Source organism: Notamacropus eugenii, chromosome 2 (genome assembly GCF_028372415.1).
Source record: "Notamacropus eugenii isolate mMacEug1 chromosome 2, mMacEug1.pri_v2, whole genome shotgun sequence".
In the NCBI taxonomy this organism is placed as follows: domain Eukaryota; kingdom Metazoa; phylum Chordata; class Mammalia; order Diprotodontia; family Macropodidae; genus Notamacropus; species Notamacropus eugenii.
In genome coordinates this window covers 138,892,749-138,918,196 of record NC_092873.1, presented here as the reverse complement: position 1 = coordinate 138,918,196, position 25,448 = coordinate 138,892,749, and the positions used below count along the sequence as shown (strand labels likewise).

The following is a 25,448-nucleotide window of genomic DNA, read 5'->3' as shown; positions in this document are numbered from 1 at the left end:
TTCTGAAACAGCTGAAATAATAGAAAGATTTTGCTGTCTACATAAAAGGATGCAATCATCTGGATTAAAGGCTAATGGCAGCACCTTAAATCAGACCAATCAATTAATATAGAACGAAACAATAAAACAGTAAGTGAAGCCACATTATACAGAGGGTCATGGCCTAGGATCTAGATTCCCACTGGTCTGGGAATGACATGACCAGCATTTTAATTCTGATTCTTCTACTAACTAGCTGCTGAGCTTAGACAAATCACTTAACCTCTGTGGGTCCAGGTTTTCAGTCCTGTAAAAAGAAAGGATTGTACTAAATGATCTTTAAAGTGATGCTTGATAAATTTAGTTTGGATCAAGGAGACAGCTGTCAAATTTAGAGCCAAACAAATGTTATTTTTTTTTTTCCTTTTTAGGATTTTTTTTAAAGGGCAGCTTTTCTGTAGTGTAACATTTGCAGCCTCGCTTCTCAACTTCAGGTCCAAACTCAAATTAGCATCACCTTGGGAATTAAATTATAAGGTACACAGAAGATTTCAAAGGATCCCCTGGAAAGGTCCAAGAGGAAACTGAGTACATTTTATCAGGGCGAACTGACATTGAAGTGGTCTATTGGTCTACGTGGTGTATCTTCTCTGAAATTTTCACTAGGAAGGGCATTCAAGCCTAGAGGTGATTCAGGTATAACGGAAGCCTTGGGAATCCCCAAGTGAGTACCACAGATGTTTTTAAGATATCATTATAGCAAAACATTCATGGTATAAAAGCAAAGGGCATTTCTGTAGTTTCTCAGTAGTTTTTGGGAAGAGTGCATTACAAATATCAAGCATTATGAGAAGTCACCAGTGGCATGATACCTTGATACCTAGGCCTTTGGATTGCAGAGCTTTGCCTCTAAGCTTCTTTCCAGCTTGAATGTCCTATGAATTCAGTTATAGAAGTATTCTCAAGTTCTATTTAAAAAGCTTAAAAGAGTTGATGGGACTTTTGAGGGTGCTTAACTTACTCAGCTAAAGTACTGGAAAAGTCATGCAAATACTTTCAGTCTTATTCTTAGTTGCCACCTGTATATACCTTGTCACCTTTTATTCCTTGTAAGCCAATGTTTCCTTGCTCGCCCTATGAAGAAAAAGAAACAAAAGTGATTGGCATTGCTTATTTAGTTTTGTCAATGAAGAAAGAAGCTTTAGATTTTTTTGAGATCCATTTTCTTTTTTGTCTAAGATAAAACTAAAAAACACACCACTTCCTAAAACTAAGACTTCCGTAATCTCTTTGTGCAGCTGCATCTGAATATGAATTCATTGTTCATTCGTTTGTTTGTTTTCCACTAGAGAGAATTACATTATGAATGAGGTTGGCCAGGAAAATGTTTGGATAGGTTCAAATTAGACTCAAGATAACACCTTGAGCTTCCTTCCATAATTTAGCACATTGTAGGAGTTTAATAAATAGTTGTTGATTGGACTCTTAATGAATGAATGACTAACTCACTATGGTAGGCCAATGAATAGCTGACTATTTAGAGAAAGTTTTCCAAATTTTTAGAGAAGTTAGAATCACAGTCTGGATATGCTTCTTGAAAATTTGAAGCTTTAGTGGCTCCCCATTGCTTTTAGGAGAGATAAAATGAAAACTCTTCAGTTTGAATTAAAGCACTTCACAATCTTGCTTCAGAATCTTTCCAGACTGATTACATATTACTCCCGCTTACACACTCCATGCTTCGGCCAAATTGGCCTGCTTGCTGTGGTTCTCTGTATACAGTGTTCCATCTCTTGCCTTCAGGTCTTTGCACTGGTTGCACCCCATGCATAGAATAATATTCCTCCTTGTCTTTGTCTCTTGGAAGGACTAATTCCTTTCTAAACTTAAGTCCAGTGCTGCCTCCTTCATTTACAGTGACCCTCTCCTAATCACTGTATTCATTTTTTTTGCACTTTTATCTGGTATTTGCTAATGTGTGAACATATCATATGTAAAATCTAAGTATCATAGTAAAATCTAAGACACATAAGGACTAGTAGTATCTCACTAGAGCATTTTTATCTTCAATATCTAGCATAATGCCTTACTCATAATAGTTGCCCAATAAATGCTTACTGATTGAGTGATTTATATGTTTATTTTCTGGTTTATTTTGGCCAAATAATATTTCTTTAAAAGGTACGCAATCAAAGAACATAGAATTGACACAGATTCATCAAAATGATAACACTACTTAGATGATTCCTTCCTATCCTCATGTCTTAAATACTTACCATTTCTCCCTTTTGTCCTTTAGGACCAACTGATCCTGGAAATCCAGGCTGTCCAGTTTCACCCTTTTAAAGAAGAAAGATGTCTTTAAATCAAAAAAAGAATTGTGATGACTTCTTACATCTTCAAAATGCAGTGTTTTTCCTCTTTATTTACATTTTTTCTTTTTAATTATGGACTTAAAAATCAACAAATACAAACATTTCAATATACAGAGGACAAAAATGAGGATTGTATTCAAAATCAAGAACTTCTCTATTGTACATTTTGTTTAAAAGGTGTATGATAAATTTAATGAGATAGTAACAGGATGGACTTGATTATGTGTGTTTATTTTTTGAGTTTCTTTCCATGGTCCCCCTCCCTCTCACCACTTCTGTATTTCTCTTTCTTCTTTAACAACAGAATTTAGCTGTTACCACCCAGGAAGGGGAGAATGAGAAGCTCTATATCAAATTGAATGCTTTGGGCAATGAAGTGTTTGTCAGTGGTTCTTACTGCCTGTGGGTCTTTTAAAAATCCATCAATTTCCTTCCTATTACCTAAAATCAGGCTAAAAATGCAATAAAAACATTTAAATGGAAAAATCTATTTAGGGGTGAGGAAGGAAAAGTAATGGGGAGTATTTTATCTTATAGTAGCTGATAAGGCACATTAGTTTAGCGATCCAAAATATGTCATGCTGATTAACTGAAACACAATTATCCAGAATCCAGTTTCAGACATTTCATCATATTTTTTTCTTTCTGGAAGTATGTGGTCATATGAATGAAAATGAGGTTAAGTTATTCTTAGCATTGACATTACTGCTGAGTATAGACAAAGAAGGCATTCTTGCTGATGTGATGGCAGTAACTTCAGAAAAGTCCAAGAATCTTCTAAAGAGTGATTTATAAGGAACAAAACTTTATAAGATCATATCTAAGAAAGTACAATCTTAGAGACTCTACTTACAAAAGGAAATAGAACATAAAGTAGATTTCAGACACACCCTACCACTCTTGCTTCCTGTTGGCATTCATCAAGATCCATGGTTGACTGTGTTGCTGGTCAGTGAGTCTAGGCCTTTGGAAGCTCTCTAGGGTCAACTCCTTAAATTTCAAGATGCCCTCACAAAATAATAGACATTATGTTGTTTTGTACACATTTACTTTTCTCATATTTTCACCTTTTCGAAGGCCTAAAAAAAAGAGCATCATTTTGCTCAGCTCTGCAGTTCCTGTTTTTCCTTCTTTTGGAGCACCTGTTAGACGATGGTGTTTAAACTGTCCAACATACAGGATTTACTTACCATAGAGAATCTGTTTTGAAGTCATACATAAAATCAAATGTTACCTATCATTGCTAGGAGCTTGATCACCTATAGACTTCATACTCTTTGTCAAAATGATTTTGGTTTCTTTTGAAATGCTTTCCAAAAAGACTTATAAATGGAGCAAGGAGACAGGAACTGTCTACTGGTGGACAGTCTTTCTCAGTAGCTCCTAAGTTCCCATAGGGCTTCAAGTGTTAACCTAGGGGCATTCCCCAGAGTGCTACTGACTCAGTATTTTTATTCCTACTCTGAGAGAAGAAGTTTGTTTGGTAGGAGACAGAAAATTGAGGAAGCAGAGAGGAAGAGGAAGAAGCAGATATTGCTTGTGAGAGACATAAGTGTAGGGCTATAGAAAGGAGATGCTAGAGAATGTAACTAGTGGCTGTGAATTCTCAGCTAGAGGATATTTCATGTGTAAACTATATCCAAGATGAATCTTGTATCACTAATCCAGCTTGGAATGGGATAGAGACTGATTACATTTCTTCCCTCTCTTCTTTCCCTTTTCTCTAGAAAGAGTAGACTCTATAGTGAGTCTTTTACTCATGCAGGTTTTGCTCTAAGATTGGGAGACATTAACTTTTGTTCTAAATATTTGCCTTGTTTCTTAAAAAGAGGAAAGATAAAAGTGTTCCTTCTTTTAGAGATAAAATTATTGGTGCATATTGAACCTCAGGGCTTAGAGCTCACTTAGAACCTCTAAGTAAATTTGGGATTCCAGAATTAGACTATATAAGATTAACAAAGACACCAAAACTGAAGACTCTACCTTAAAACCAAATCACTAATTGGTAAAATGAGTATGCTGTAAAGGGATCAAGGAGTGGGCATTTCCATTTTTCTTGCTTGCTGGAGGCTGCCATATTTTGTATACACTAGGGTTTAAAATAAAAATACATCGTCACAAAAAAAGAATGGAGTGAGTTGCTTGGAAATAGAAAGCTGGGCCTTCAAAGGGCAATGAGCTATTTGTGAAGCTGTGCTCACACAAAGGGAGGGGGTAGAGAGTTGTACAAATATGCACAATAGGCTTTCTGACTTAGACGATGATTTCTAGTTCAGCTTGCCACCAGCTGCTAACATATGTTTTCCTGCATATAAACTTTAGAAACCACTCAGTATGGCCCAATGGAAATATCAGTCATTCAGTAATGTCTGACTTCTCATAAACCCATGGACCACAGCATGCCAATACTTTCCATGGGTTTTTTTTAACAAATGATGCTGGAGTGGTTTTCGATTTCTTCTCCAATAGATCAAAGTAAACAGAGGTTAAGTGACTTGCCCAGGGTCACACAGCTACTACGTGTATGAGGTCAAATTTGAAATCAGGTCTTCCTGAATTCAGGCCCAGCACTCCAGCCACTGAGACATCTAGCTGCCCCTATTACTTAATACCATAACCTTATGAAGTCTTTTAAATTCTCCATACATGCCAAAGCTTAACATTTTAGAACGAGAAGGGACCTTAAAAATAATTTAGTTCAATCTCCTTGTTTGATAAATGAGGAAACTGAGGCCCTGAGAAGTGAATTGACTTGACCAAGGTCATGCTATTAGTAAGTAGAAGCCATGAGTTAGTAGATGAGCTAAAGTTCAAAGCCAGGTCTGACTCCAAATCTAGCTATTTTTAATTCAGAAAATTTACTATATATCTCATAACATTGTTTCGTGCATTAATAGAATATTTTTGAAAATTAAAAATACTCTAAACAAATGCAAAGGGTGTTGATGATAAAAATTATCAAAATAGAGGAGCTCCTCAATGGTTATGCCAGATTTATGGGGAAATGCTATGCTTCTAGTAATTCATTTAGAAACATTTCCAGGAATCAACACCAGACTCATTAGCTTAAGGACAGGGTAGGAAACCTGTGGCTTCAAAACTGCATGTGACCTTCTAGGTCCTTAAATGTAGCCATTTGACTGAAACCAAACTTCACAAAACAAATCCTTTGGATTCAATCAAAGGCCTGAATTTGAGGACCTAGAGGGCTACCTGACCTTGAGGCTGTAAGTTCCCCCTCCAAGGGTAGTTTGAGGAATGTAGATGATCTAGCAAAAGTGACTTAAACTCATCAAGAGAAACTAGGTAATTTCTTTTTATTTTTCTAATACTTATATTGGGTAGCCTATTGGCCATTTTCGTTCTGTCCATCATAGCCCAAAGATCATTCTCCTTGGCAGAGAAAACACAGATAAACTGAAAAAAGGCTGAGCAACTCTGCCTTCACTCTGTTGACAGTTGTCATCATTTCACCCACTCTGAGCCGTGGCCTCATCCCTACTTTCACTCTCTTTTCATCCAAACAAATTAAGCCAAAAGACATCCACTCCCAAACCCCAACATTTTTTGTTGTCTTTATCTTTGCTGAACAGATTTGACTCATTCTGGGCATTCATCTTCCTGACATTATTCTTACAGGACTGTCTCATGGCCTGGTACATAATAAGTGCTTTTTATATGTTAGTTATGATTATTTATATTTATCCTCTGTCATTTGCCACTGCTTCCATCATCTGTAAATGTCTGCTTAGAATCTAAGTACGTCCCCCAGGCAGCCACATATGTCTCTTGAGACAAATATCTCTTTTCCATTTCAGGAGAATTCTTTTTGAATGTTCAGAATCTCATTCTTGAGAGCTTACCATCCCTCATGGAATGACATGCCCTGTGGTACTTTAGTCCATGGAGTCTTAATAGTAATAACTCACATTTATAACTGCTTATAAGCTTAGAAATAACTTTGCAAGTGTTCTTTCTAGGATATCATTTCAAATACTTCCAAATGGAAGACGAATGCCCAAATGATCCTCCATATACTTCTAGGTGTGATGGCATTGTGCTTACTATAGGGGCAGTTAGGCGGTTCAGAAGATAGAATGCTGGGCCTGGAGTCAGGAAGACTCAACTCCCTGATTTCAAATTCAGCCTCAGACACTTACTAGCTGTGTGACCCTGGGCAAATAATCTGTTTGCCTCATTTTCCTTATCTGCGTAATAAGCTGAAGAAGGAAATGGTAAACCACACCAGTATTTTTGCCAAGAAAACTCCAAATGGGGGGTCACAAAGAGCTGGGCATAAGTGAAATGACTAAATAACCACCCCTGGTTTTCTATATCAGTCCTAAGAATACTAGAGGGAGTCCTTAGTGAGATCCCTGATCTCTCTAAAGATATCACACTAACAATCCCCATGAGAAAAAAAAGCAAATGGGTAAAGAACGCCTATCAAATATATTCTGTAGTTGAATGGGCAGTCAGTTGAATTAATACATGTAATTTAGACAGATACTTCAAGTGGACAAATAATCTGGGCCCAGAATCAAACAGGATGAAGGTTGAGTTGCACTGAATAAAGTTCATAGCACTTTCAATCTTTTAAGTCACTTTTTAAACCAATGTTTTCATAATGATATCTGGTTGCAAATCAGGAAATTACAATCATCCAGAAATCAAAATTACAGGTGATCCAAAGGGCAAAGGAGAGAAAAACATGGTAGATGTAATGTAGTATATTACCAGTGATTACTTGAATTGTATAACTGAAAGGGAAGTGGGATAATTGAGAATGAGACAGAAAAGATGTGCAACCCACCTCCAGTTTTGCACTGCACTCTACAGAATGCTTTACAAACTCTATAAGAAGGTGTGCTATGCATTGGGTAGACTCTATAGAAGATTTATACAGACATAAATTGTACATATGTCTATATACACATATCTATAGATATAGGTATAGATTGTACAGGATGAGAAGGCATGGACAGATTTCATTTTATATTGGGAAACAAACAAACATATTGAGGAATCTAGGATCAATGGACACCTAAGCATTATTTTTTAAAAAAAATCAATGTTGAAAGGTTATGTTTATATACGGATTTTATTTACATGGTGACTTTTATATTTAGGTGTCTAACATTCATGTTCCTTAGTCAACTTATCCAGTGCCTTACTTATTTGCACAGTTTTTCAACCCTTCAGTTATGCATCCCAATCACTATTGCTTCATGTGCATCACACATTGTCTCAACATTTTGGCTGTCTCCCCTAGTCTGTTTCTTCTTCTTTTCATAATGGAACTGGCTCTCTCTAATTCTACTTCATTTAAGATTCTGAGACAGGAGATTTGAGGAACAGTTTCTTCAGGGCTTGATACACCTGTTCCACAGATTCAGTTCTTATCACTGTGAGGTTTTAAGTGTTCCTACAGTAACTTGGATTTCCTAATGAATAAAGTACATTCTGGCAAAACACAAGCCAGCTGTTCTTTTTTCAAGAAAAATAATCATCATTTAAATCTTTTTAAAGGGCCACAGGTTTTTTTTTGGCTCAGTTGTCTCATGGGACAAATTGGGAATGACATTTAAAAAATTGTATCTGTCTCTAACTTTACAACTAATTGAAAACTCTGACTCATTTTCTAGATGGGTTATGGTTCTGTAAGATATCCCATTATGAGAAATATAGACAAGTCAAATTCTTTGATTTCTTTTCAAAAATGTCAAAAGTTTTTTTCCCTGCAGGAAGCTTCATTTTCAATGGTCAATCTACACAAAGCATAAAGGACATAAAATTAGAATCCCTGCTGTTCTCCATTTCCACTGAATTGGCACTTTGGCAGTATTTTCCGCATTGGAGATGCACATTTTTTAATGGACTGGCATATAAGACATGTAAGTTATAATTTCAAGATTCATGTCAAAATGCTCTGTCCTTAATCATGAGAATTCTTAGCAGGTGAATGAAAGCACCATGGACAGAGATTTTATTACTATATGCTCTGTACAAATTTTTAACCATCTCATCTCTGGTTAGAAATTTAATGTGTGTTGCTATAACTAGGTTAGGAAATGCAATTATAATCACTGAACTGAAGTTTACCACAGTTTCTGAAACAAACTGATGGAGAAAGGAGAGGGTAGAAAGGGTGGAAGTCTTGGTGACTGTAAAAGTGAACCTGCCAACATAATCATTCATAAATATGAGAGAAATTAGGAAACAAGAACACAATGGAAATTCATCAGGAGTTTAGTTGTGAGACAATTCATTTCTGAGAAAAATCAGGCATTGTTATGTGTAAGCCATTCTTTTCTATCACAAAACATTAAAATGAAGCTCAAAGGTTTATGTTTGAGTGCTTAAATGATTTTTTTTAAATAGAAAGGGATCATCTATTGCCACAAAATGTTTGGAATTTTTTCACTTCTACAAACTGAAGAAATATCGAGTTATAAACCAGAACTTGTAGCTTAAAAACATTCTTGATTCATTCTTTACACCATCTCCAAAAGCTATTCAATGACATTTTCTGAAAGTGCCCTCCTGCCTAATCCCCAAATTGCCACATAACCAGCAGGCAGGTGTTTCATATAGCAAACTGGATAACCACCACAAGTGCTTAGACTCTACTGTTAAAAATTCAACCATTCCTTGAGATATAAAACTATAACTTGACAAAAAACTCAATAATTAAAAAAATTCAAATTCCATTTACCTTTTCTCCTTTAGGGACACTTGCTCCATTCTCACCAAGGTTTCCCTAAATAGAAATAATAAAAAAGAAGTTCCTTGATTTTTTATGCATTCATCCTTATTTTAAAAATGTCAAGACTTTTAAAATTTATATTTTATAAAATATGTGTATTAATATGATTAAAAATTTTATTTAATGTAATTCTGGAGATCAAATAACCTATTTTTGAGTGACCACAAAAATTTACAAGCTCTATAACTAATTTCAGCCATCAAGAATAAGAGCTATATTTGAACTCTCCCAGTAGGTTTTCATTGTTATACATGCTGCTGTAAGCAAATGAAGCAGTTTAACACAATTATTAGAATAGTCAAGGGATTTCAAATGTTTACTTGCTCTATTTTCTTAAAAATGTAATGTTTCAAATATCTAAAAATAGCCCTGGATCATGAAGCATTGATCTAATTTTATTAGAATGATATAAGGAAACAGTTATGTGGCCCCCAAATCACTACTAATATGACTAGATGTGTGAACTAGATGACCTCTGAAATAGGTCATAACCCTATTCTATAGGTTCATTTAAAATGAATTTTAGAAATAGCAGTATATTAGAGAGTAGACCAAACTAAATGGGTGCCTTCGATCAGCCAGGCAGGAAATTATATAACACTGTGGGATGATCTGAGGGTGGTTGTGAGGATCAAATGAGATAATTGTAAAGCATTTAGTACAGTGCCTGGCACTTAGTAGGTGATTAATAAATGCATGTTCCCTTTCCCTTTTCTCTATCTCAGGATCATCAAAATGTCCTTATGTGATGTCAACCAGATGTTTTTATTAGGAGGGCCTACACCAGATGCCATCTAAAGTTCACTGAAACAGGAGCTACCCAGGCTTATAGAAAATTTTATGAAAGGGCTTTGGACCAAGACATATTATGGGAGTCAGTTGTGGTTAGAAGTTTCCCTGCTTCTCCCTCACCACCACCCCCGGTGCAGTCTGGAGGGTCTCAGATACTCTGAGGTCAATGGATAGACGACTCTGTAATACCAGCTGGCATTTGTTAGAGGTTATGAAATGCTGTCACAGGTTTTAGTTTTGTTTTCCCCATAGAGAAAAACAACATTGAAATACCAGTGAAGACCACTGAACTTTCTACTCATTCTGCAAGGGGATATATGCACTCACCAATAGAAGTAAAATTAGAAATTTTTGTTTCCTGTGGAATTACCATAGTTCACATTTGTAGATGGCACAAAGCATGACCTCTGCTGAGAAGGACTCAGAGGTGGGTATTATACCCCCAAATGTGTATGTTAATAATCATACACACATACATGTACACAATATACATACATGTGTACATACAACCTGCTCATCCTATAGGTACATATGCATATATGTGTGTTTAATAGCAATAATAATAGCTATTTTTACGTATGTATGTGCTTACTTCAGGACCAGTGTTCAATCTACTGCACCACCTGCCTCTTATATAGGTATAACTCTGTGTGTGTGTGTGAGTGTGTGTGTGTATTTTCATTTATTTATTTATTTATTTATATTTATAAATCTGCTACCAGTGTGATCTTGAGTGAGCTACTTAACGGCTGTCTACTTCAGTTTCCTCAACTGAAATAGAGATTATAATAATAGCACCTACCTCCCCAAGCTGTTATGAGAATCAAATGTGATAATGTCATAGTACCTGGCATATAGTAGGTGCTTAATAAATGCTTATTCCTTCCTTCCATATATAGATAAGTCATATAAACTCTCTGAGCATCAGGCAGCTCTCCAAGAGTTTAAGTTAGAGAAAAGCTGTGATCTGTGAAATTGGATGGAGAGTTCACATTAAGGAAATCATAGGTTCTTGAGGTACAGCTATCTATCTATAAATCTATCCTACCCATCTATCCATCTATCCACCTATCCATTCATCTATCTACTTATATCATTAGGACCTGCTGTTCCTTAGACATGCAGGGATTTTACCAGTCAATCAATCAGTCAGTCAGAATTGATTAGACACCTATTATATGCCAGACACTGTGATACAGTGTTTTCTCTCAAGGTACTCATGGTCTACCAGATCCACGTGAGTCCATGCACCTCATGCATAGACATAGCTTATGTATATAAGTTTGTGTGTATATATATATATATATGTGTGTGTGTGTGTACATATATATGTATAGACATGTACATGCACATATATGCTATATACATATATATACACATGCATGTATGCAGAGTGGTTAGAGTGCTGGATTCAAGTCTTTCCTGTAACAACTTGTGTGTGCATGGGTGAGTTACTTAACCTTTCGCTGCCACAGACAACTCTAAGACTACAGGTCACAGGATTTGTAAAAGTGAAGGTGTACAATCTATAATCACAGAGAGTTGTTGATCCTCACAAGATGTGGGAACTTCCACAATAGGGATTCTCCCTGCCAGTGAAACCCCAGGTCCAGATTAACAACACATAAATTATACCACGCACACATACATATGTATAACAATAGTCACTTGACATGGGAGAGCTTCCTTTGGGGGCTGCACTAGATCATTTGACATCATAGAACAAATAAAGTAGCCAAGGCCACTGTTGCTTCTGGCAGTTGCAGTTCTGGCCTTGAATTTTACCTAATTTAATCCATTAGGCTGGGGTTCTGGTAAGTATTTGAATAGATGGCTTTCTGAAAGAGTGACATGCAACTTTCCCAACTGTTTCAGGTTTTAATTTTTACTCCTGTGGTAAAATACACCACAGGTCACAAAAATGGAAAGACAGAGGTCTTCCTGTTATATTTTAATTCCAAATTATCTGGGCCTGAGAGAAGGGATGATCTTGGTAGCTCTAAGAAAGTCCCCGCCCAATATGTTGCCATGGCATCTCATGGATCAGTCAGGAAGAGCTCTGGAAACATTCCAGTTTGGATAAAGGCCCTCTGTCCTCTGACAGCCTGTGGATATCCAAATGAAGTCATGGTTTGAAACTTGAAGGGAGAAATGGATTATTTTGTTGGCAAATTGGTTTTTTGGATGAACAATCTGGAGAACTGAACACTAGAAACCGGTTGCTGGGAGGCACAATCTCAAGCTTCAACAGCTGAGACTGAATCTCTGCAAATTGTATTGAATGTGCTGATAAAAGATAACACGACTTTGCATTTTCAATGTGGATCTTTAGAAAATAAGATCAAATGTAAAATTTGTGAGTATTTGGCCTCCCCTGATAACAGTCCTTTTTCCCAGCTAGAATGTCATGAGGGGCTTTGGATCTGATGTTTTTAGAGGCTGACAGAGCTTATCAAATTTTATTAAAATTCCCATAGCTAAAGTCAAGGAGAATGCTGCTGGGTTGCAAGTAGAATTTCCTTAAGGGAAGAAATATGCTTACTAGCATTGTTTCTTTAGAAACAGTCTTGCAGTAGCAGCTATTCTGGAGGGCTTCCCCTCCCTTCCCCCCTCACCCCCCATAAAGACCTCTTCATCTCTGTCTTACTGTCACTATCTGTCTGTCTCTCTCAACACACACACACACACACACACACACACACACACACACACACACACACACACACACTCTTTAATCTCCCTTATCTGTGAAAATGCTTTTTAAAAACAGTTCCTGCTTCCCCCTCCTTTAATTCCTCTCTATGCCTTCTGTTGCATTCTGTCTTAGCTGAGATCTGAAGGACTTTTCATTGCTCTCATTTTTCAACACTAGAGAGATTTTATGCATTCTGGGCACGGTTTGCCAATGTTTTCCTAGGAATAAGCAGGCAGTCCCATCCCTAGGTTCAATGAGTGTTGTGAACACAGGACAGAAGGATCTTTTCCTCCTCTCTCAAGGTCTCTTTAGCAGCAACTCTGGGTCAGAAGACTGTCTCCTCTTTGTGAAGGGTCAGAATACAATGGAGGGAAAAGAATTTTTCAAGGAGTCAAAGGAATTTATGCGATTTCTAACAAATGGAGACTACAGTCACCTGTTTGTTCCTGGAAATGTTATTTGAGGCTTGGCATCAGTGGAATTTGTGGAGGGGCGGGGGACGGGGAGGTGGTAGTATCCAACCCACTGGCTGCTGCTGTAATCTCTGATGTATCAGCAAAGAATTGTTATCATTTAAAAAAAACAGTCTGATCTGCGTTACTCTGCATGTAGAAAACTTCAAGTTTTGACCCAAGAGCTCTGTAAAGCTGCTAATAGGTAAATTACACTAATAGGTAGCTAATAGGTGAATTAGCGGTGGTCACTGTTCCTCAGGAACACTTATAAAGACCACTGCCAGCTATTTTGACAGAAGTTCTGCTATCTGAGGCTATTACTGAAAAGTGTGATGACCACTCCTCAAGTATTCATGTTGCTGTTATGAAATAAATCAGTGGCAATTTGACCTTTTGAAGGATCCATTTAGATTCCTCTGCATGTGTTTCTGATTCCAACACTTCCATCCCAACCTCCATTCCAAGTTCTCTGGATCTTTCTTTATGTATGTTTCTTGATTTCTCTGTCCCCCTTTTCTCCTCCTTCATCCCCCAGTTGACCTTTCCTTCTCCTTGCCATCTCCATCTATCATTCTGCCTTTCTCTCTTTTACCTACTAACACCATGTCAGCAAAGGATTACAATAAACCAACAAAACCAAGGAAAACTGCTGACTGAAAACTCTCACTGCCACGTGTAGGACTTTCTGCTTTCTGAAGCTGAAGAGCCAGAAGCACTCATCAGGATTGCCATGAAAAAGGTGGACGCTAATAAACATCTAACTTGTTTCCTTGCCTCATCTCTCCCCACTCTCATTTAGCCTCCATTTAGCCACCAAGGTGATTTTTCTAAAATTGTAGGCTTGACGGTGACAACTCTGTCACCCCCACCTCACTTAATGAGCTTCAGAGGCTTCTTTTACAACTCCAAGATTAAAAATAAACACTTCCCATTAGCATTTTAAGCTTTTTATAGCTGGTCCCTCCCTATCTTTCCAGTCTCCTTACACATTATTTCCCTCCATATACTCCACAATTCAGCTATAATGACTTGATGTTCTTTACTTACAATGTTCCTCTCATTTCTGGGTGGTGATGTTAGCTCTCTCCATGCCTGGAATGCTCTGCCATGACCTCACCAACAGCCTCCTAGTTTCTGTGGCTTCCTTTAAGAGTCAGCTCAAAGCTCACCTTCTGCAGGCATTTCCCAGTCCCTTCAGCTACAAGTACCTGTTCCTTCTGAGATTATTTTCCACCTACTCCACATACATCTTGTATATACCTACTCATTTCCATGTTGCCTTCCCCATTAGAATGTAAATGTTGGGAAGGTGGGACAGTTTTTGCCTGTCTTTGCATCCCCAGTACTTAGCGCAGTGTCAAGCACATACTAAATGCTTAATCAATGCTTTTTGTTGATTGATAATAATAAATATTTAATGATACTTTTGACCGACTCATTTCATCCACTGTCCATTGTGAGTCGCCTTTGTTGCAAATAGCTCCTGTATACTCTAGAATGAAGAAGATGACATTTTGGCAATTCATTGATTTCCAGGTGTCTAAAGTTAGTTTTGATGCTGAATAGTTATGGTAATCCAAGAACTCATAATTTGAAAATGCAAAAAATATATTTTCCCTTCATTGTTCTGCTATTCTATAGAATTAAGGTAACATTTAGATTATTCTCAAAACCCTTGAAGGGATCTGTGATCTCATTAATTTGGGAGTTTCTCCAACAAAATAAGTTGCAACCCATCTAATGTCTATCCATCCTGTCCAACTCTCGTTCTAGTTTGCCACAGGGATTTCCCCAATGTTTTGGAGGCTTTCCTTCCTTTTTCCTGACATCACAAGAATATCAGTGATGCACTCTAGCCTCTACCACTCATATTTCATTATTACCACAATTCCTTGCTCCCACCCTTAATTCTGTTTACTGTTTACATTCACAACTCATTATCTGCCTTTCCATTTCCCTTTGTGCAATATCTATCTTCAGTCCTTTGGAGATTTTGGATAGCCCTTTGGCTATTTCAAGTCTCACCTCTCCTATACCAATATGAACAAATTGTTTTGAAAATATGGGCCTTTGTTGTTATGGATAGCTCAGGGTCAATAAAAGTGCTGTGAAATTTCCAGAAAGCAATCTGGACAGCTTTCTTCCTTCTTTATCATTCTGGGTCCAACTCATGGTTCATATATATTGTCTATCCCAAGTATACATACTATTAATAGGACAAGGTCTTATTTAGAGGCATAGTGAAATCTGGGCAATAAATCATTACTTGTCTTTAGTCTTTCCTTTGTGGATAGACAGTATAAAATCTTCACTGTGTCTAAGTTTGATGCAGCCAACACAAGGTTAATTGAAAGCAGGAAGATCTGGAGGACTTTAGCATCCTTGAAGAAATCCCTCCTTGACCTGGACTATGTTGGATCCCTTACATCTCAGCGGCAAATACTTTCGGCAAGCATTTATTTCCTTATTTTATATCTCATCTGATGCTTATTATTGGAGCCATTGAACAAGATCATTTCTGTTGTTACATATTCTAAGGAATCCTAAATACTCTAAATGGGTAGGAGGCAGCTGGTAAAAAAGCCTGTAGTGTAGTATTTTGTTCTGCTGAGTTGAATGCTGTTTTGTTATTAATGAACAATTAAGTGAGGTGAAACCAAGATGGCAGAGTACAGGCAGCAATAGAGCTGAACTCTCCCAACATTTCCCTCCAAAATTTTTAAAGTAGCACCTATATTGAATTCTGGAGGGGTGGAACCAATAAAAAGTCAGAGTGGAACATTTTTCTAGCCTAAGTTATCTTAGGAAGTTGGCAGAAGAGATCTGTGACCCCAGGGTGGGGGCTGCCCTGAAGTTCAGGCTGCAGCAGCACCAGCAGTTTGCTTTGGAGGCTGCCACAACAGTGGTTTCCATAGCTATCATAGTTGGTAGAGGGGTTTGGACAGCTGGTCCAAAAGAGATTATGGAGATACTTTCCTGTCACTGGGTAGAGATGGCACTGATGGGCTACTACAATGCCAATATGCAGTTCTAGGTCACAGTTGCAAGGTAGAGAGAAGGGCTTGTGGTCAGTCAAAAGGGAGCAGGAGCCCAGGGCACATTTCCAAGGCGGGGAGGAGCCCCAGGTCTTGTGGCTGCAGCAGAACCGGGGACCTTGTCACAGTTACAGGACCCAAAGGAATGCTAGCACATGTGGCTGCATGGGAACAGAGGCCCTTCCTGGCTAAAGACTGGAAATCAGACAAGGAGAACAAAGACCTCACATATCCCAGATCATGCCACCCTGGAAGGACTAAAAAGTTTGCAGATCCCCAGGGCTAGCTCTGGAGACAGCAACATGAAAAACGCTGACACTTGGGACAGGGCCTCTCCACCCTGAAGTGAGCAGAGCCTAACTTCAGTATACAGTTCAAAGTCAAGGAATAGGCTGGAAAAAAGAGCAAACAACAAACAAGAACTTGACCATAAAAAACTAGTATGATGGCAGAAAAGACTATAAGCAGCCTGAAAGAAAAAATTCAAATACCATAGAATCACAGTCAGAAATCTACAGGATTTGGTTGCTTCTGTGTTAAAGGAGTGGAAGGTTTAGAATATGATGTTCTAGAATGCAAAGGAGCTTGGATTAACCAAAGACAATGTATCTAGCAAATTAAGTGTAAACCTTTAAGAAGGAAAATTGATTTTTAATGCAATATAAGACTTTCAAGCATTCTTGATAAAATGATCAGAGTTAAATATAAAATTTGACATCCAAACACAAGACTCAAAAGAAACATATAAAGGTAAACATGAAGAGAAATCACAAGGGATTTAATAAAGGTTAAACAGTTTACAATCTTATATAGGAAGATGATACATGTAACTCCTTAAACTTTATCATTATTAGGGTAGTTAGAACTACACAGACAGAGGGAATGGGTGTGAGTTGATTATATTGGGATCTAATAAATGAAGTAAAAAATAAGGACATACTGGGAGAAGGTGAAAGGGAAATGAAGAATGAGGAGAATTATCTCACAAAAAAGAAACACACAAGATAGAGATTTTACAGGGGTGGGGGACAGTGCATTTTAAACAATACTTGATCCTCATTCTCATCAGAATTGTTTCAAAGGGGAAAGAATTTATCTTTTTATCACATTCAGCTGTGTATAGAAATATATCCTACCTGACAGGGAAGTAGAAGGGAAAGCAGAAAAAGAAAGGGAGGGGTGATACATAAAGGGACATGAATTAAGGGAGGTAAAGGTCAGAAGCAAAATAGACCCATGAGGAGAGACAGCGTAAAAAGAAAGAGAACAGAAGAAAATAAGATGCAGGGACATACACAGTAATCATAACTGTGAATGTGAGTGAAGTGAACTCATCCATAAAATGGAAGCAGATTGCAGAATGGATTAGAAACCAGAATCTTACATTATGTAGTTTACAAGGGACACACTTGAAACAGAAAGACGCATAGAGTGAGTTAAAATAAGGACCTGGAGCAGAATCTATAAGAATATATCAGCTTAAGTAAAAAAGGTAAGGGTAGCTGTCATTATCACAGGCAAAGCAAAAGCAAAACTAAATCTAATTAAAAGAAATAATCAGGGAAACTACATTTTGATAAAAAGTACCACTGACAATGGAAAAGAAAACGGCAAACCACTCCAGTATCTTTGAGAAGAAAACCTCAGATAGTGTCATGAAGAGTCAGAACAACAATAACACCATAGACAAAGAACTAATATAACAAAAAAATCACAGCAAGTTTCTCTGATAAAAGTCTCCTTTCTCAAATACACAGAGAATTGAGTTAAATTTGTAAAATTAAGAGTCATTCAACAATTGATAAATGGTCAAAAGATATGAATAGGCAGTTTTCAGAAGAAATTAAACCTATCTGTAATCATATAAAATACTCTAAATTACTATTTATTAGATAAATGCAAAAATTAAAACAATTATAAGGTACCACCTTAAACCTATCAAAAATGACAAATGCTGAAGGGCATGTGGGAAAATAGGAACACTAATAAACTCTTGGTGGAATTGTGAACTAGTCCAAACATTCTATGGAATAATTTGTAACTATGCCCAAAGGGCTATAAAACTGTGAATATCTTTTGACATGACTATTAGGTCAGGATCCCAAAGAGATCAAAGAAAAAGGACTTGTATATACAAAAATATAGCAATTGTTTTTGTGGTGGCAAAGAATTAGAAACTGAGGGAATGTCCATCAATTGGGTAATGGCTGAACAAATTTTGATATATGACTGTGATGGAACCACTATTGTGCTATAAGAAATGATGAGAGTGAGTTTCAGAAAAACCTGAGAAGACCTACATGAACAAAACCAGGAGATCATCATATATAGTAACAACAATAATGTAATGATGATTGATTTGCAAGACTTAGATATCCTGATCAAAACAATCATTCATGACAATTTGGAAGGACTCATGAAAAAAAGTGCTATTCACCTCCAAAGAGAGAACTGATAAATTCTGAGTTAAATTTAAAGCATAATTTTCTCACTTTCTTTACTTTTCTTGCTTTTTGTGACATGGTTAATATGGAAATATGTTTACAGGATTTCATGTGTATAATGGATATCATATTGCATGATTTCTCAGAGGGTGGGGTAGAGACTGATGGGAGGGAAAGAATTTGGAACACAATTTTAAAAAAATGTTAAGAATGAGTATTACATTACAAAAAGAAAAACAATAAACACAATGACATCTTGTATTTTCTGCATTTTTGGTCAATTGTGAAATGATAAAGATGTTCAATTTTTGAATATCATTTGTGAAAGCCTACTTATTAACAACCTTATTGAAGATGCCATCAATTTTTATATAGATGACTCTGATAAAGATTTTGTATAGCTGAGAGAATAAACATATATATTAGTAGGTATTGATCCTTTTTTGTATCTATGTGGTCTGAGATTTTTTTTGTTCTTTTTGGTGTCTTCCACTTCTTTAGATATGCTGTCCCTCAATGGCTTTACATTGTACTAACTTTCGCATAATCTTCTTTGTGGAAACAATTCAATTTGTTATTTTTTTTCATATTTTTCTCTTAAGTGATATTTTTACTTTTTCTGTAAGTATCATGGGGACTATAATTTCAGGGTTCAAGTGTGGCAGAATATGCTTTAAAGAGAAAGTACTTGCAGCAGTTTTTGCAAAATTTCCCATTCTTCCTACGTTTATTCCATTTTCATTTTTGGATGCCCTTAGGATGCCCTTAATTAGTTGGAGAGCTTGCCAAACTTTCTTTAGACTGGTTTTACTCTCCATTGCTTCTCTATACCTTATAAGATTTTATAGGTGAATGCACAGACTAACCTGGTTTTGCCTTTTCCAGTCATCTTTCTCTTGTAGCTAAGTTATTTTTTGGTCTCTATTAATCACTTAGTTGTAGCAATTGCTTTATACTGGTTTAACTTTTGGAAGAAGTTATTGTAGTCAATGTCTATGTAATTTCTGTTGTCCATTTCCTATTTCCAATCACTTGCTTAATTCAGAGTTAAAACTCATTAATTCTATGCCATATCTTTCCGAATTGATATTATTTCTTCTTGCTTATTATAAATCTTGATCTTCTGACTTTGCAGAGACACAACTGAGGGATAACTTTCACAGCCTTCTAAAGTCTTTTCCTGTAGATTAAAATGTAGTCAGTTTCATTCTTTGTGATGTTATTTAGTGCCCCACCCCCATATCCAATATCTACCGGTTCTGTCTCTGAAGAAAGGCTTTATGACATAGAGACGTAAGACTTTTGTGTAATCTACAAGTTTTTATTCTTTCTCCCTTTTTTTCTTGAATCATATTTTCTCCTCTATTTCTCCCTATACTCACCTTTTCTCACTTTTCCATGGAAGTCACCAAGTACAAGTGTATGTTGATTTGATTTATAGGGTTTTGACAAGTTCTTCAGAGAATTTCTTTACTACTTCATCCTCAGCTGTCAATGTTGATGTGTAAACTACAATTATTTTCATTGTGGTCTTTTTGCAAATACTTGTCATTAGTGCTATAATGGATGATGACCAAATATCCTGTGAAGTGAATAGTTCTTGTAACTATGGGGCACATGATAAAACTCACTCCATCTGTTTCTTTTGTTGCTTCTCTAAAGAATACTTTTCATTTATATATAACATTCTTCTTCTTTCATTTATAGTAAGAATATAAAAACTGATACATTTCAACTCCTCCAGTAATATGTTCACTTGTAATGAAAACATTGATGGGCAACGATGCTCTCCTGGTAATATTGCATATTAAATATGAGCTGCCAGGCTTAAATTCCAGGAAGCTTGACTCCAATTTAACTGGCAGCCCTTATAGTACACATTCTTTTGAAATGTCCCTTTAAGGTCTAATCAAATCAATTCTGAACTCACTTCCATATATAAATCTCTTCCCTCCCCATATGTACTTAAGGAAAAACTGAGTCATCAAAGACAAATTCACTGTACTAACTCATTTGGGAGTTCTTTAGAGATGAGAACTCAGAAGTTTTTGGAGAGGGTGATAAATATTTAAGTGGCAAAGTCAACATTTTGTAAGTTTTCTAAAAGTGATTGCAATATTCCACCCTTTAAGAGATTTTGGTTTATATTATCACAGTGGTGCCAATTGCTGTTTATTGGTTTGCATGTCTTGCAATACATCCTAGAGATCTGGGTACATTGTGGATAGAAATGTGTTAAGTTTTAATTTTGTAATATGTAGCAATCCTCATTGTTCTGAGTAAACTCAGTTTATTTTAACAAAATAATTACTTATTAAGCTTAAAAAAAGTTGTACAGGAATAACAGAGACAATCCTGTCAGTCAGTTTGTCACAAAGAGGTCAACTTTTTTTTCTGCAAAAGTTACTGAAAATTCTAAAATTAAAGAAGGAAAGTGGCATTTATTAAGCACTTAATATTTGCTAGGTACTGTACTAAGCACTTAAAATGTTATCTTATTTATCTTTGCAACAACCCTGTAACATAGGTGTTATTACTCCCACTTACAGATGAGGAGACTGAGGCAGATAGAGGTTAAGAGATTCAGGGTCACACAACTAGTAAGTGTCTGAGGGTCATATTTGAACTCAAATCTTTCTAACCCCAGTCCCAATGTTTTATTCACTGGGCCACCTAGCTAAACTTTGCATGAAGCTGGCTAGCTAACTATCATGTCCTCTCCCCCCTCTCAGGACAAAGCCCTCTTGGCTATGACTTCAAATGCTAATTCTCTGAAATTTTTTGAAAACTGATAATACATGTATTGAACATATGGCAACTCTCCATCAATGAGAATAGCTATCATGCTTCTTTCTGTAACCAATAACCTTAGGATGTAGGTACTATTATTATTATCCTCATTTTACAGTTGAGGAAACTGAAGCAGATATCAGTTAAGTGACTTGCCTAGGATCACATAATTAATAAGTGACTAAGGTAGGATTCAAACTCAAGTCTTCTTTTCTCCAGGTCCAGTGCTCTATCTACTGAGTAGCCAACATTTCAACTTATAAGCAGAGTTGGGATTCCCAAAGGGGTGTGAAGCAGGCATGGAGATTCATAAAATTTGGAAACATAAACACAGATGAAAGCAATAAAATGTGAAATAATTCCAACTACACGTCTGCATTTCAGAATAATTAGCCCCAGCTTATTAATGCTAATGAGATAGCACCATGGTAAAATTGAAAGAAATCTAGTTTGGGAGTCATAAGACCAGTGTTTAATTCCCGCCTCTGTCACTAATTACTTTTGTGACTTTGAGCAAGTTATATAATCTCTTTCAATCTCTTTTTGCAAAATGAGGGGGTTGGGCTGGCTTCTCAGGTCCCTTCTAAATCATCTGTGGAAGGTGTTCTCAACTCATAGAATGTGGTCTAGTATTAGTGTTGAAGCCTTATTCCTTATCAACCTGCTTTCCCTCTATAGCTTGCCATGAATGACACTACAGAGAGGATCAAAGGTGGGAGTGGCACTCTCCTTCCTGTTACCCTTGGCAGTTTTACTGTCAAAATCCTGCTTGATACTCTTGGGATGACAGGACTTTGGGGAAATAAAAAGTAGCTCTTTGTTACAAAACATTGAAAATTCCTTGTCTTACAGGACAAATATTTATTCTACACTTTTGTACTTTGGATAGGTAGTAGTATTATTAGGAGGGGTATCATACAACTTCACCTGCAGTGAAGGTCTCCCTCATTTTCTCTGAGGTAAGATCCCCTTGTTTTGCTTTCTTGGAAAACACTGGGAGAGGATGACAGTATGAAAGTGACAGTGAGTGAATGAATAAATGAATGATAAAGCATTTATTAAGTGCTTATGATGTACAAAGTACTCTGCTAAGTGTTGGGGGCACAAATACAAAAGGGAATACAGTCCCTGACCTCAAGGAACCTATATTCATCTATATTCATGTACATATATAAGTATGTATATGTATATATTATATGATATATAATATATTACTTTGATAATATGTTATATATTAATAGAAAATCATATATTACAATGACATGTTATATGTACATAGAAGTGCAGACATGTTTCTAATTACAGAAAAATTTGAGAATAAATTTATTTGGAACCCCCACTTAAAAAAACTTCAATGATAATTTCGAATAAAAATTTCTTTTTTTATTAATCTGAAAACACACTGTCTGCTTATGTTTGGGTGCTAAGGACTTACCAGTTAGAATGCACAAAGACTATGCTGGAAGTTAGGACAAAGATATTTTCAGATTCACTACCATGCCCATTCATCATATATACAAAAGTGCCACCAAAGAAAATAAATACCTTGTTACGATATCCTTCAAGACTATATTGTCTTCCTTGTTTTCCGGGAGGACCCTGTGTTAGAAATGAATCTAACATAAGCACATAAACACTTATCAAAAGAAATATTTGTGTAGTTGTATGGCAGAAAACCCTTGAAATGTTAATATTTTAGTGGAGTGTTGAAAATGAATGCTGTCTTATAATAAATCACTTTTTATCTGGCATGGTAATGGAAAGAAGCATGCTGGTTATTCTGGTTGATGGAGAGTTGCCATATATACACTTCATGGATTATCAGTTTTCAAAGAATTAGAATTTGAAGCCACGGCCAAGAGGGCTTTGACTGGGCGTCTTGAGGGGGAAAACATCTTTCTTCTCCATTCATCTTCTTCAGTCAATCATCAGCCAATTATTAAGCACCACTTATTAAGTGCCAGGCACTACGCTAAGTACTGGGAATATAAAGATGGTAATGAAACAGTTCTTGTCCTCAAATAGCTTACATCCTATTGGAATATAAATATGCTTAGTTTTGGAAGGCAAGACCCGGTTTTTAAACAGAGAATTTCTCTCTCGGGCTTTATATCCTCTTCAGTAAAATGAACTGTCATAGCTTTAAGCTAAGAGCTTAAAACTGCATGTAGTAAGCCTTTTGGGACACCCAGTAGTATGTAGGCAATAAAATATTGATGTTTTAGCAACTTAGAACTGGTACTGCTTCACTATAGAGTAACCAAGTGGTACTGCTTTGCTTTTGTTTTGTGCCAGAACCTGGCACAGAACCTGTCACATGCTTCATAAATGCTTCTTTCCTCCTTTTCCCTTCTTCCCAAGTGGCATCGTTGTGATCTTTGTCACTGACTTCTAGAATTTTCAGTAACTTTTACTGGAAAAAAGTTGGCATATTTGTGACAAACTTATTGGCAGGATCCTCTCTATCATTCCTGTACAACTCAATAAGTGGAATCATTTCTGTATTCTCAGTAGAGAATTGTTGGTGGATCTCTCAGAGTAAAATTTCTCAGTAGCTTATCTTAGTATCAAAGTATCTCAGTACCTTAGTAGTCAGTTCTGGTCATGGTATCAAGGACATATATGAAGAAATCTATCTGAATAGATCCACAGAGATTTTGAGTAAAACGCACAAGTTTCCTATGTGGGTCAGGTTAAATAGAGACTTTTTATGAGACAGATTTCTTAACTTCTGATCCTAGCAGATATCTCTAGGCTGAGGTTTGTGTGAACTGAAAATAGTTAATGGGCAAGAAAATCATAGACATTTAAACCTTAGAGACCATAGAATCAAAGCTACTCATTTGACAGATGAGCCTGAGAAGTCCAGCGACCTAATTAAAGTCATAGAGAAAGGAAATCAAGATTCATCAAGCCTAGGTCCTCTGTCTCCAGGTTCAGAGGCTCTACACTGACTCTCAATATGCTTAAAAAACATATTACTATTACACCAACATATATATATATGTATATATATGCATACGTGCATACATACACACATATTGTATACACACTATCAAGAAGATTTATTTTGCTTGAAAATGCATATTTGTCACAAGAAATTTGTTTGTTTGTTTTTCCCTATAGGGTAGGGTATGGAAACAGAGAATATAATTTCTGTTCATTTTATTTTAAAATAGAAAGGGGGTGTGTGCTACAGATGTGGTTTGCATTTTCAGATAATGTCTGTGTCATTAGTTTTACTTCATTGTTTTAATTTGCTACAAGAGCCTCTCACAAAGTGAGTTGTTATTCAGTTTATTCAGTCATGTATGACTTTGTTATCTTGTTTGGGGTTTTCTTATAATGATACTGGAATGGTTTGCTTTATACTTCTCCAGTTCATTTTACAGATATGGAAACAGAGGCAAACAGGGTAAGTGACTTGCCTAGGACCAAACAGCTAAAAAGTGCACACTTAGTAAGAGGCTAGATTTGAACTCCATCTTTCTGACTCCAAGCCTGGCACTCTATCTAATGTGCCACTTAGCTGTCTTAAGGTGCTACAAAGTGAGAGTAATCTGTAAATATCTGTCATGTGAAAAACAAAACACATCCAGAAGGGTGTAGTCATATGCTACTGAGAAATAATTAAAGATGATGGCTTAAAAACAAAAGACTACTGGTTTTCAGAAAGAGCCAATAGAACGGGAATCACTGAAGGTACATGACCGAGAGAATGTACCTGAATGACTGATTGCATTGAGTGACAGAAGAAGAACATGAGAGGAATGAGATGCTATGCAGTTCTTGCTTTAGATATTACACTTCCTATAGCATCTCTAATGAGGCCAGGGGACAGGTACATCCTCAAACACTGCATTTCAAATGATCTGTGTGCCCTCTGCCCACTACTTGCCTAACAGAATGTAAGCTCTTTGGTAGTAAGAACAATTTTACTTTTGTAAAATAGAACAGTGCCCAGAATGTAGCAGATTCTTAATAAATGTTTGTTGAATTTTTTATTGAAACTTTGAGATTGACTAACTCTGCAACTTTATTATTTCAGTTCTTCTGATAGAGCATGCTACACCAATCTACCTTCCATCACAACAATGTTCCAATCCTAGTCAGACAA

General features: G+C 36.5%; 1 protein-coding gene across 1 annotated transcript in view; it reads right to left on the bottom strand.

Moving 5' to 3' along the window:
• The window catches only part of COL19A1 (collagen type XIX alpha 1 chain), a 408,633-nt gene that overhangs the window by 102,483 nt on the left and 280,702 nt on the right, over nt 1-25,448 (bottom strand). The window contains exons 19-21 of the mRNA XM_072642569.1: nt 9,070-9,114; nt 2,256-2,318; nt 1,069-1,113 (exon numbers count right to left, since the gene is read on the bottom strand). Of these exons, the coding sequence (XP_072498670.1) occupies nt 1,069-1,113; nt 2,256-2,318; nt 9,070-9,114 (153 nt within the window). The remainder of the gene's footprint in view (nt 1-1,068; nt 1,114-2,255; nt 2,319-9,069; nt 9,115-25,448) is intronic.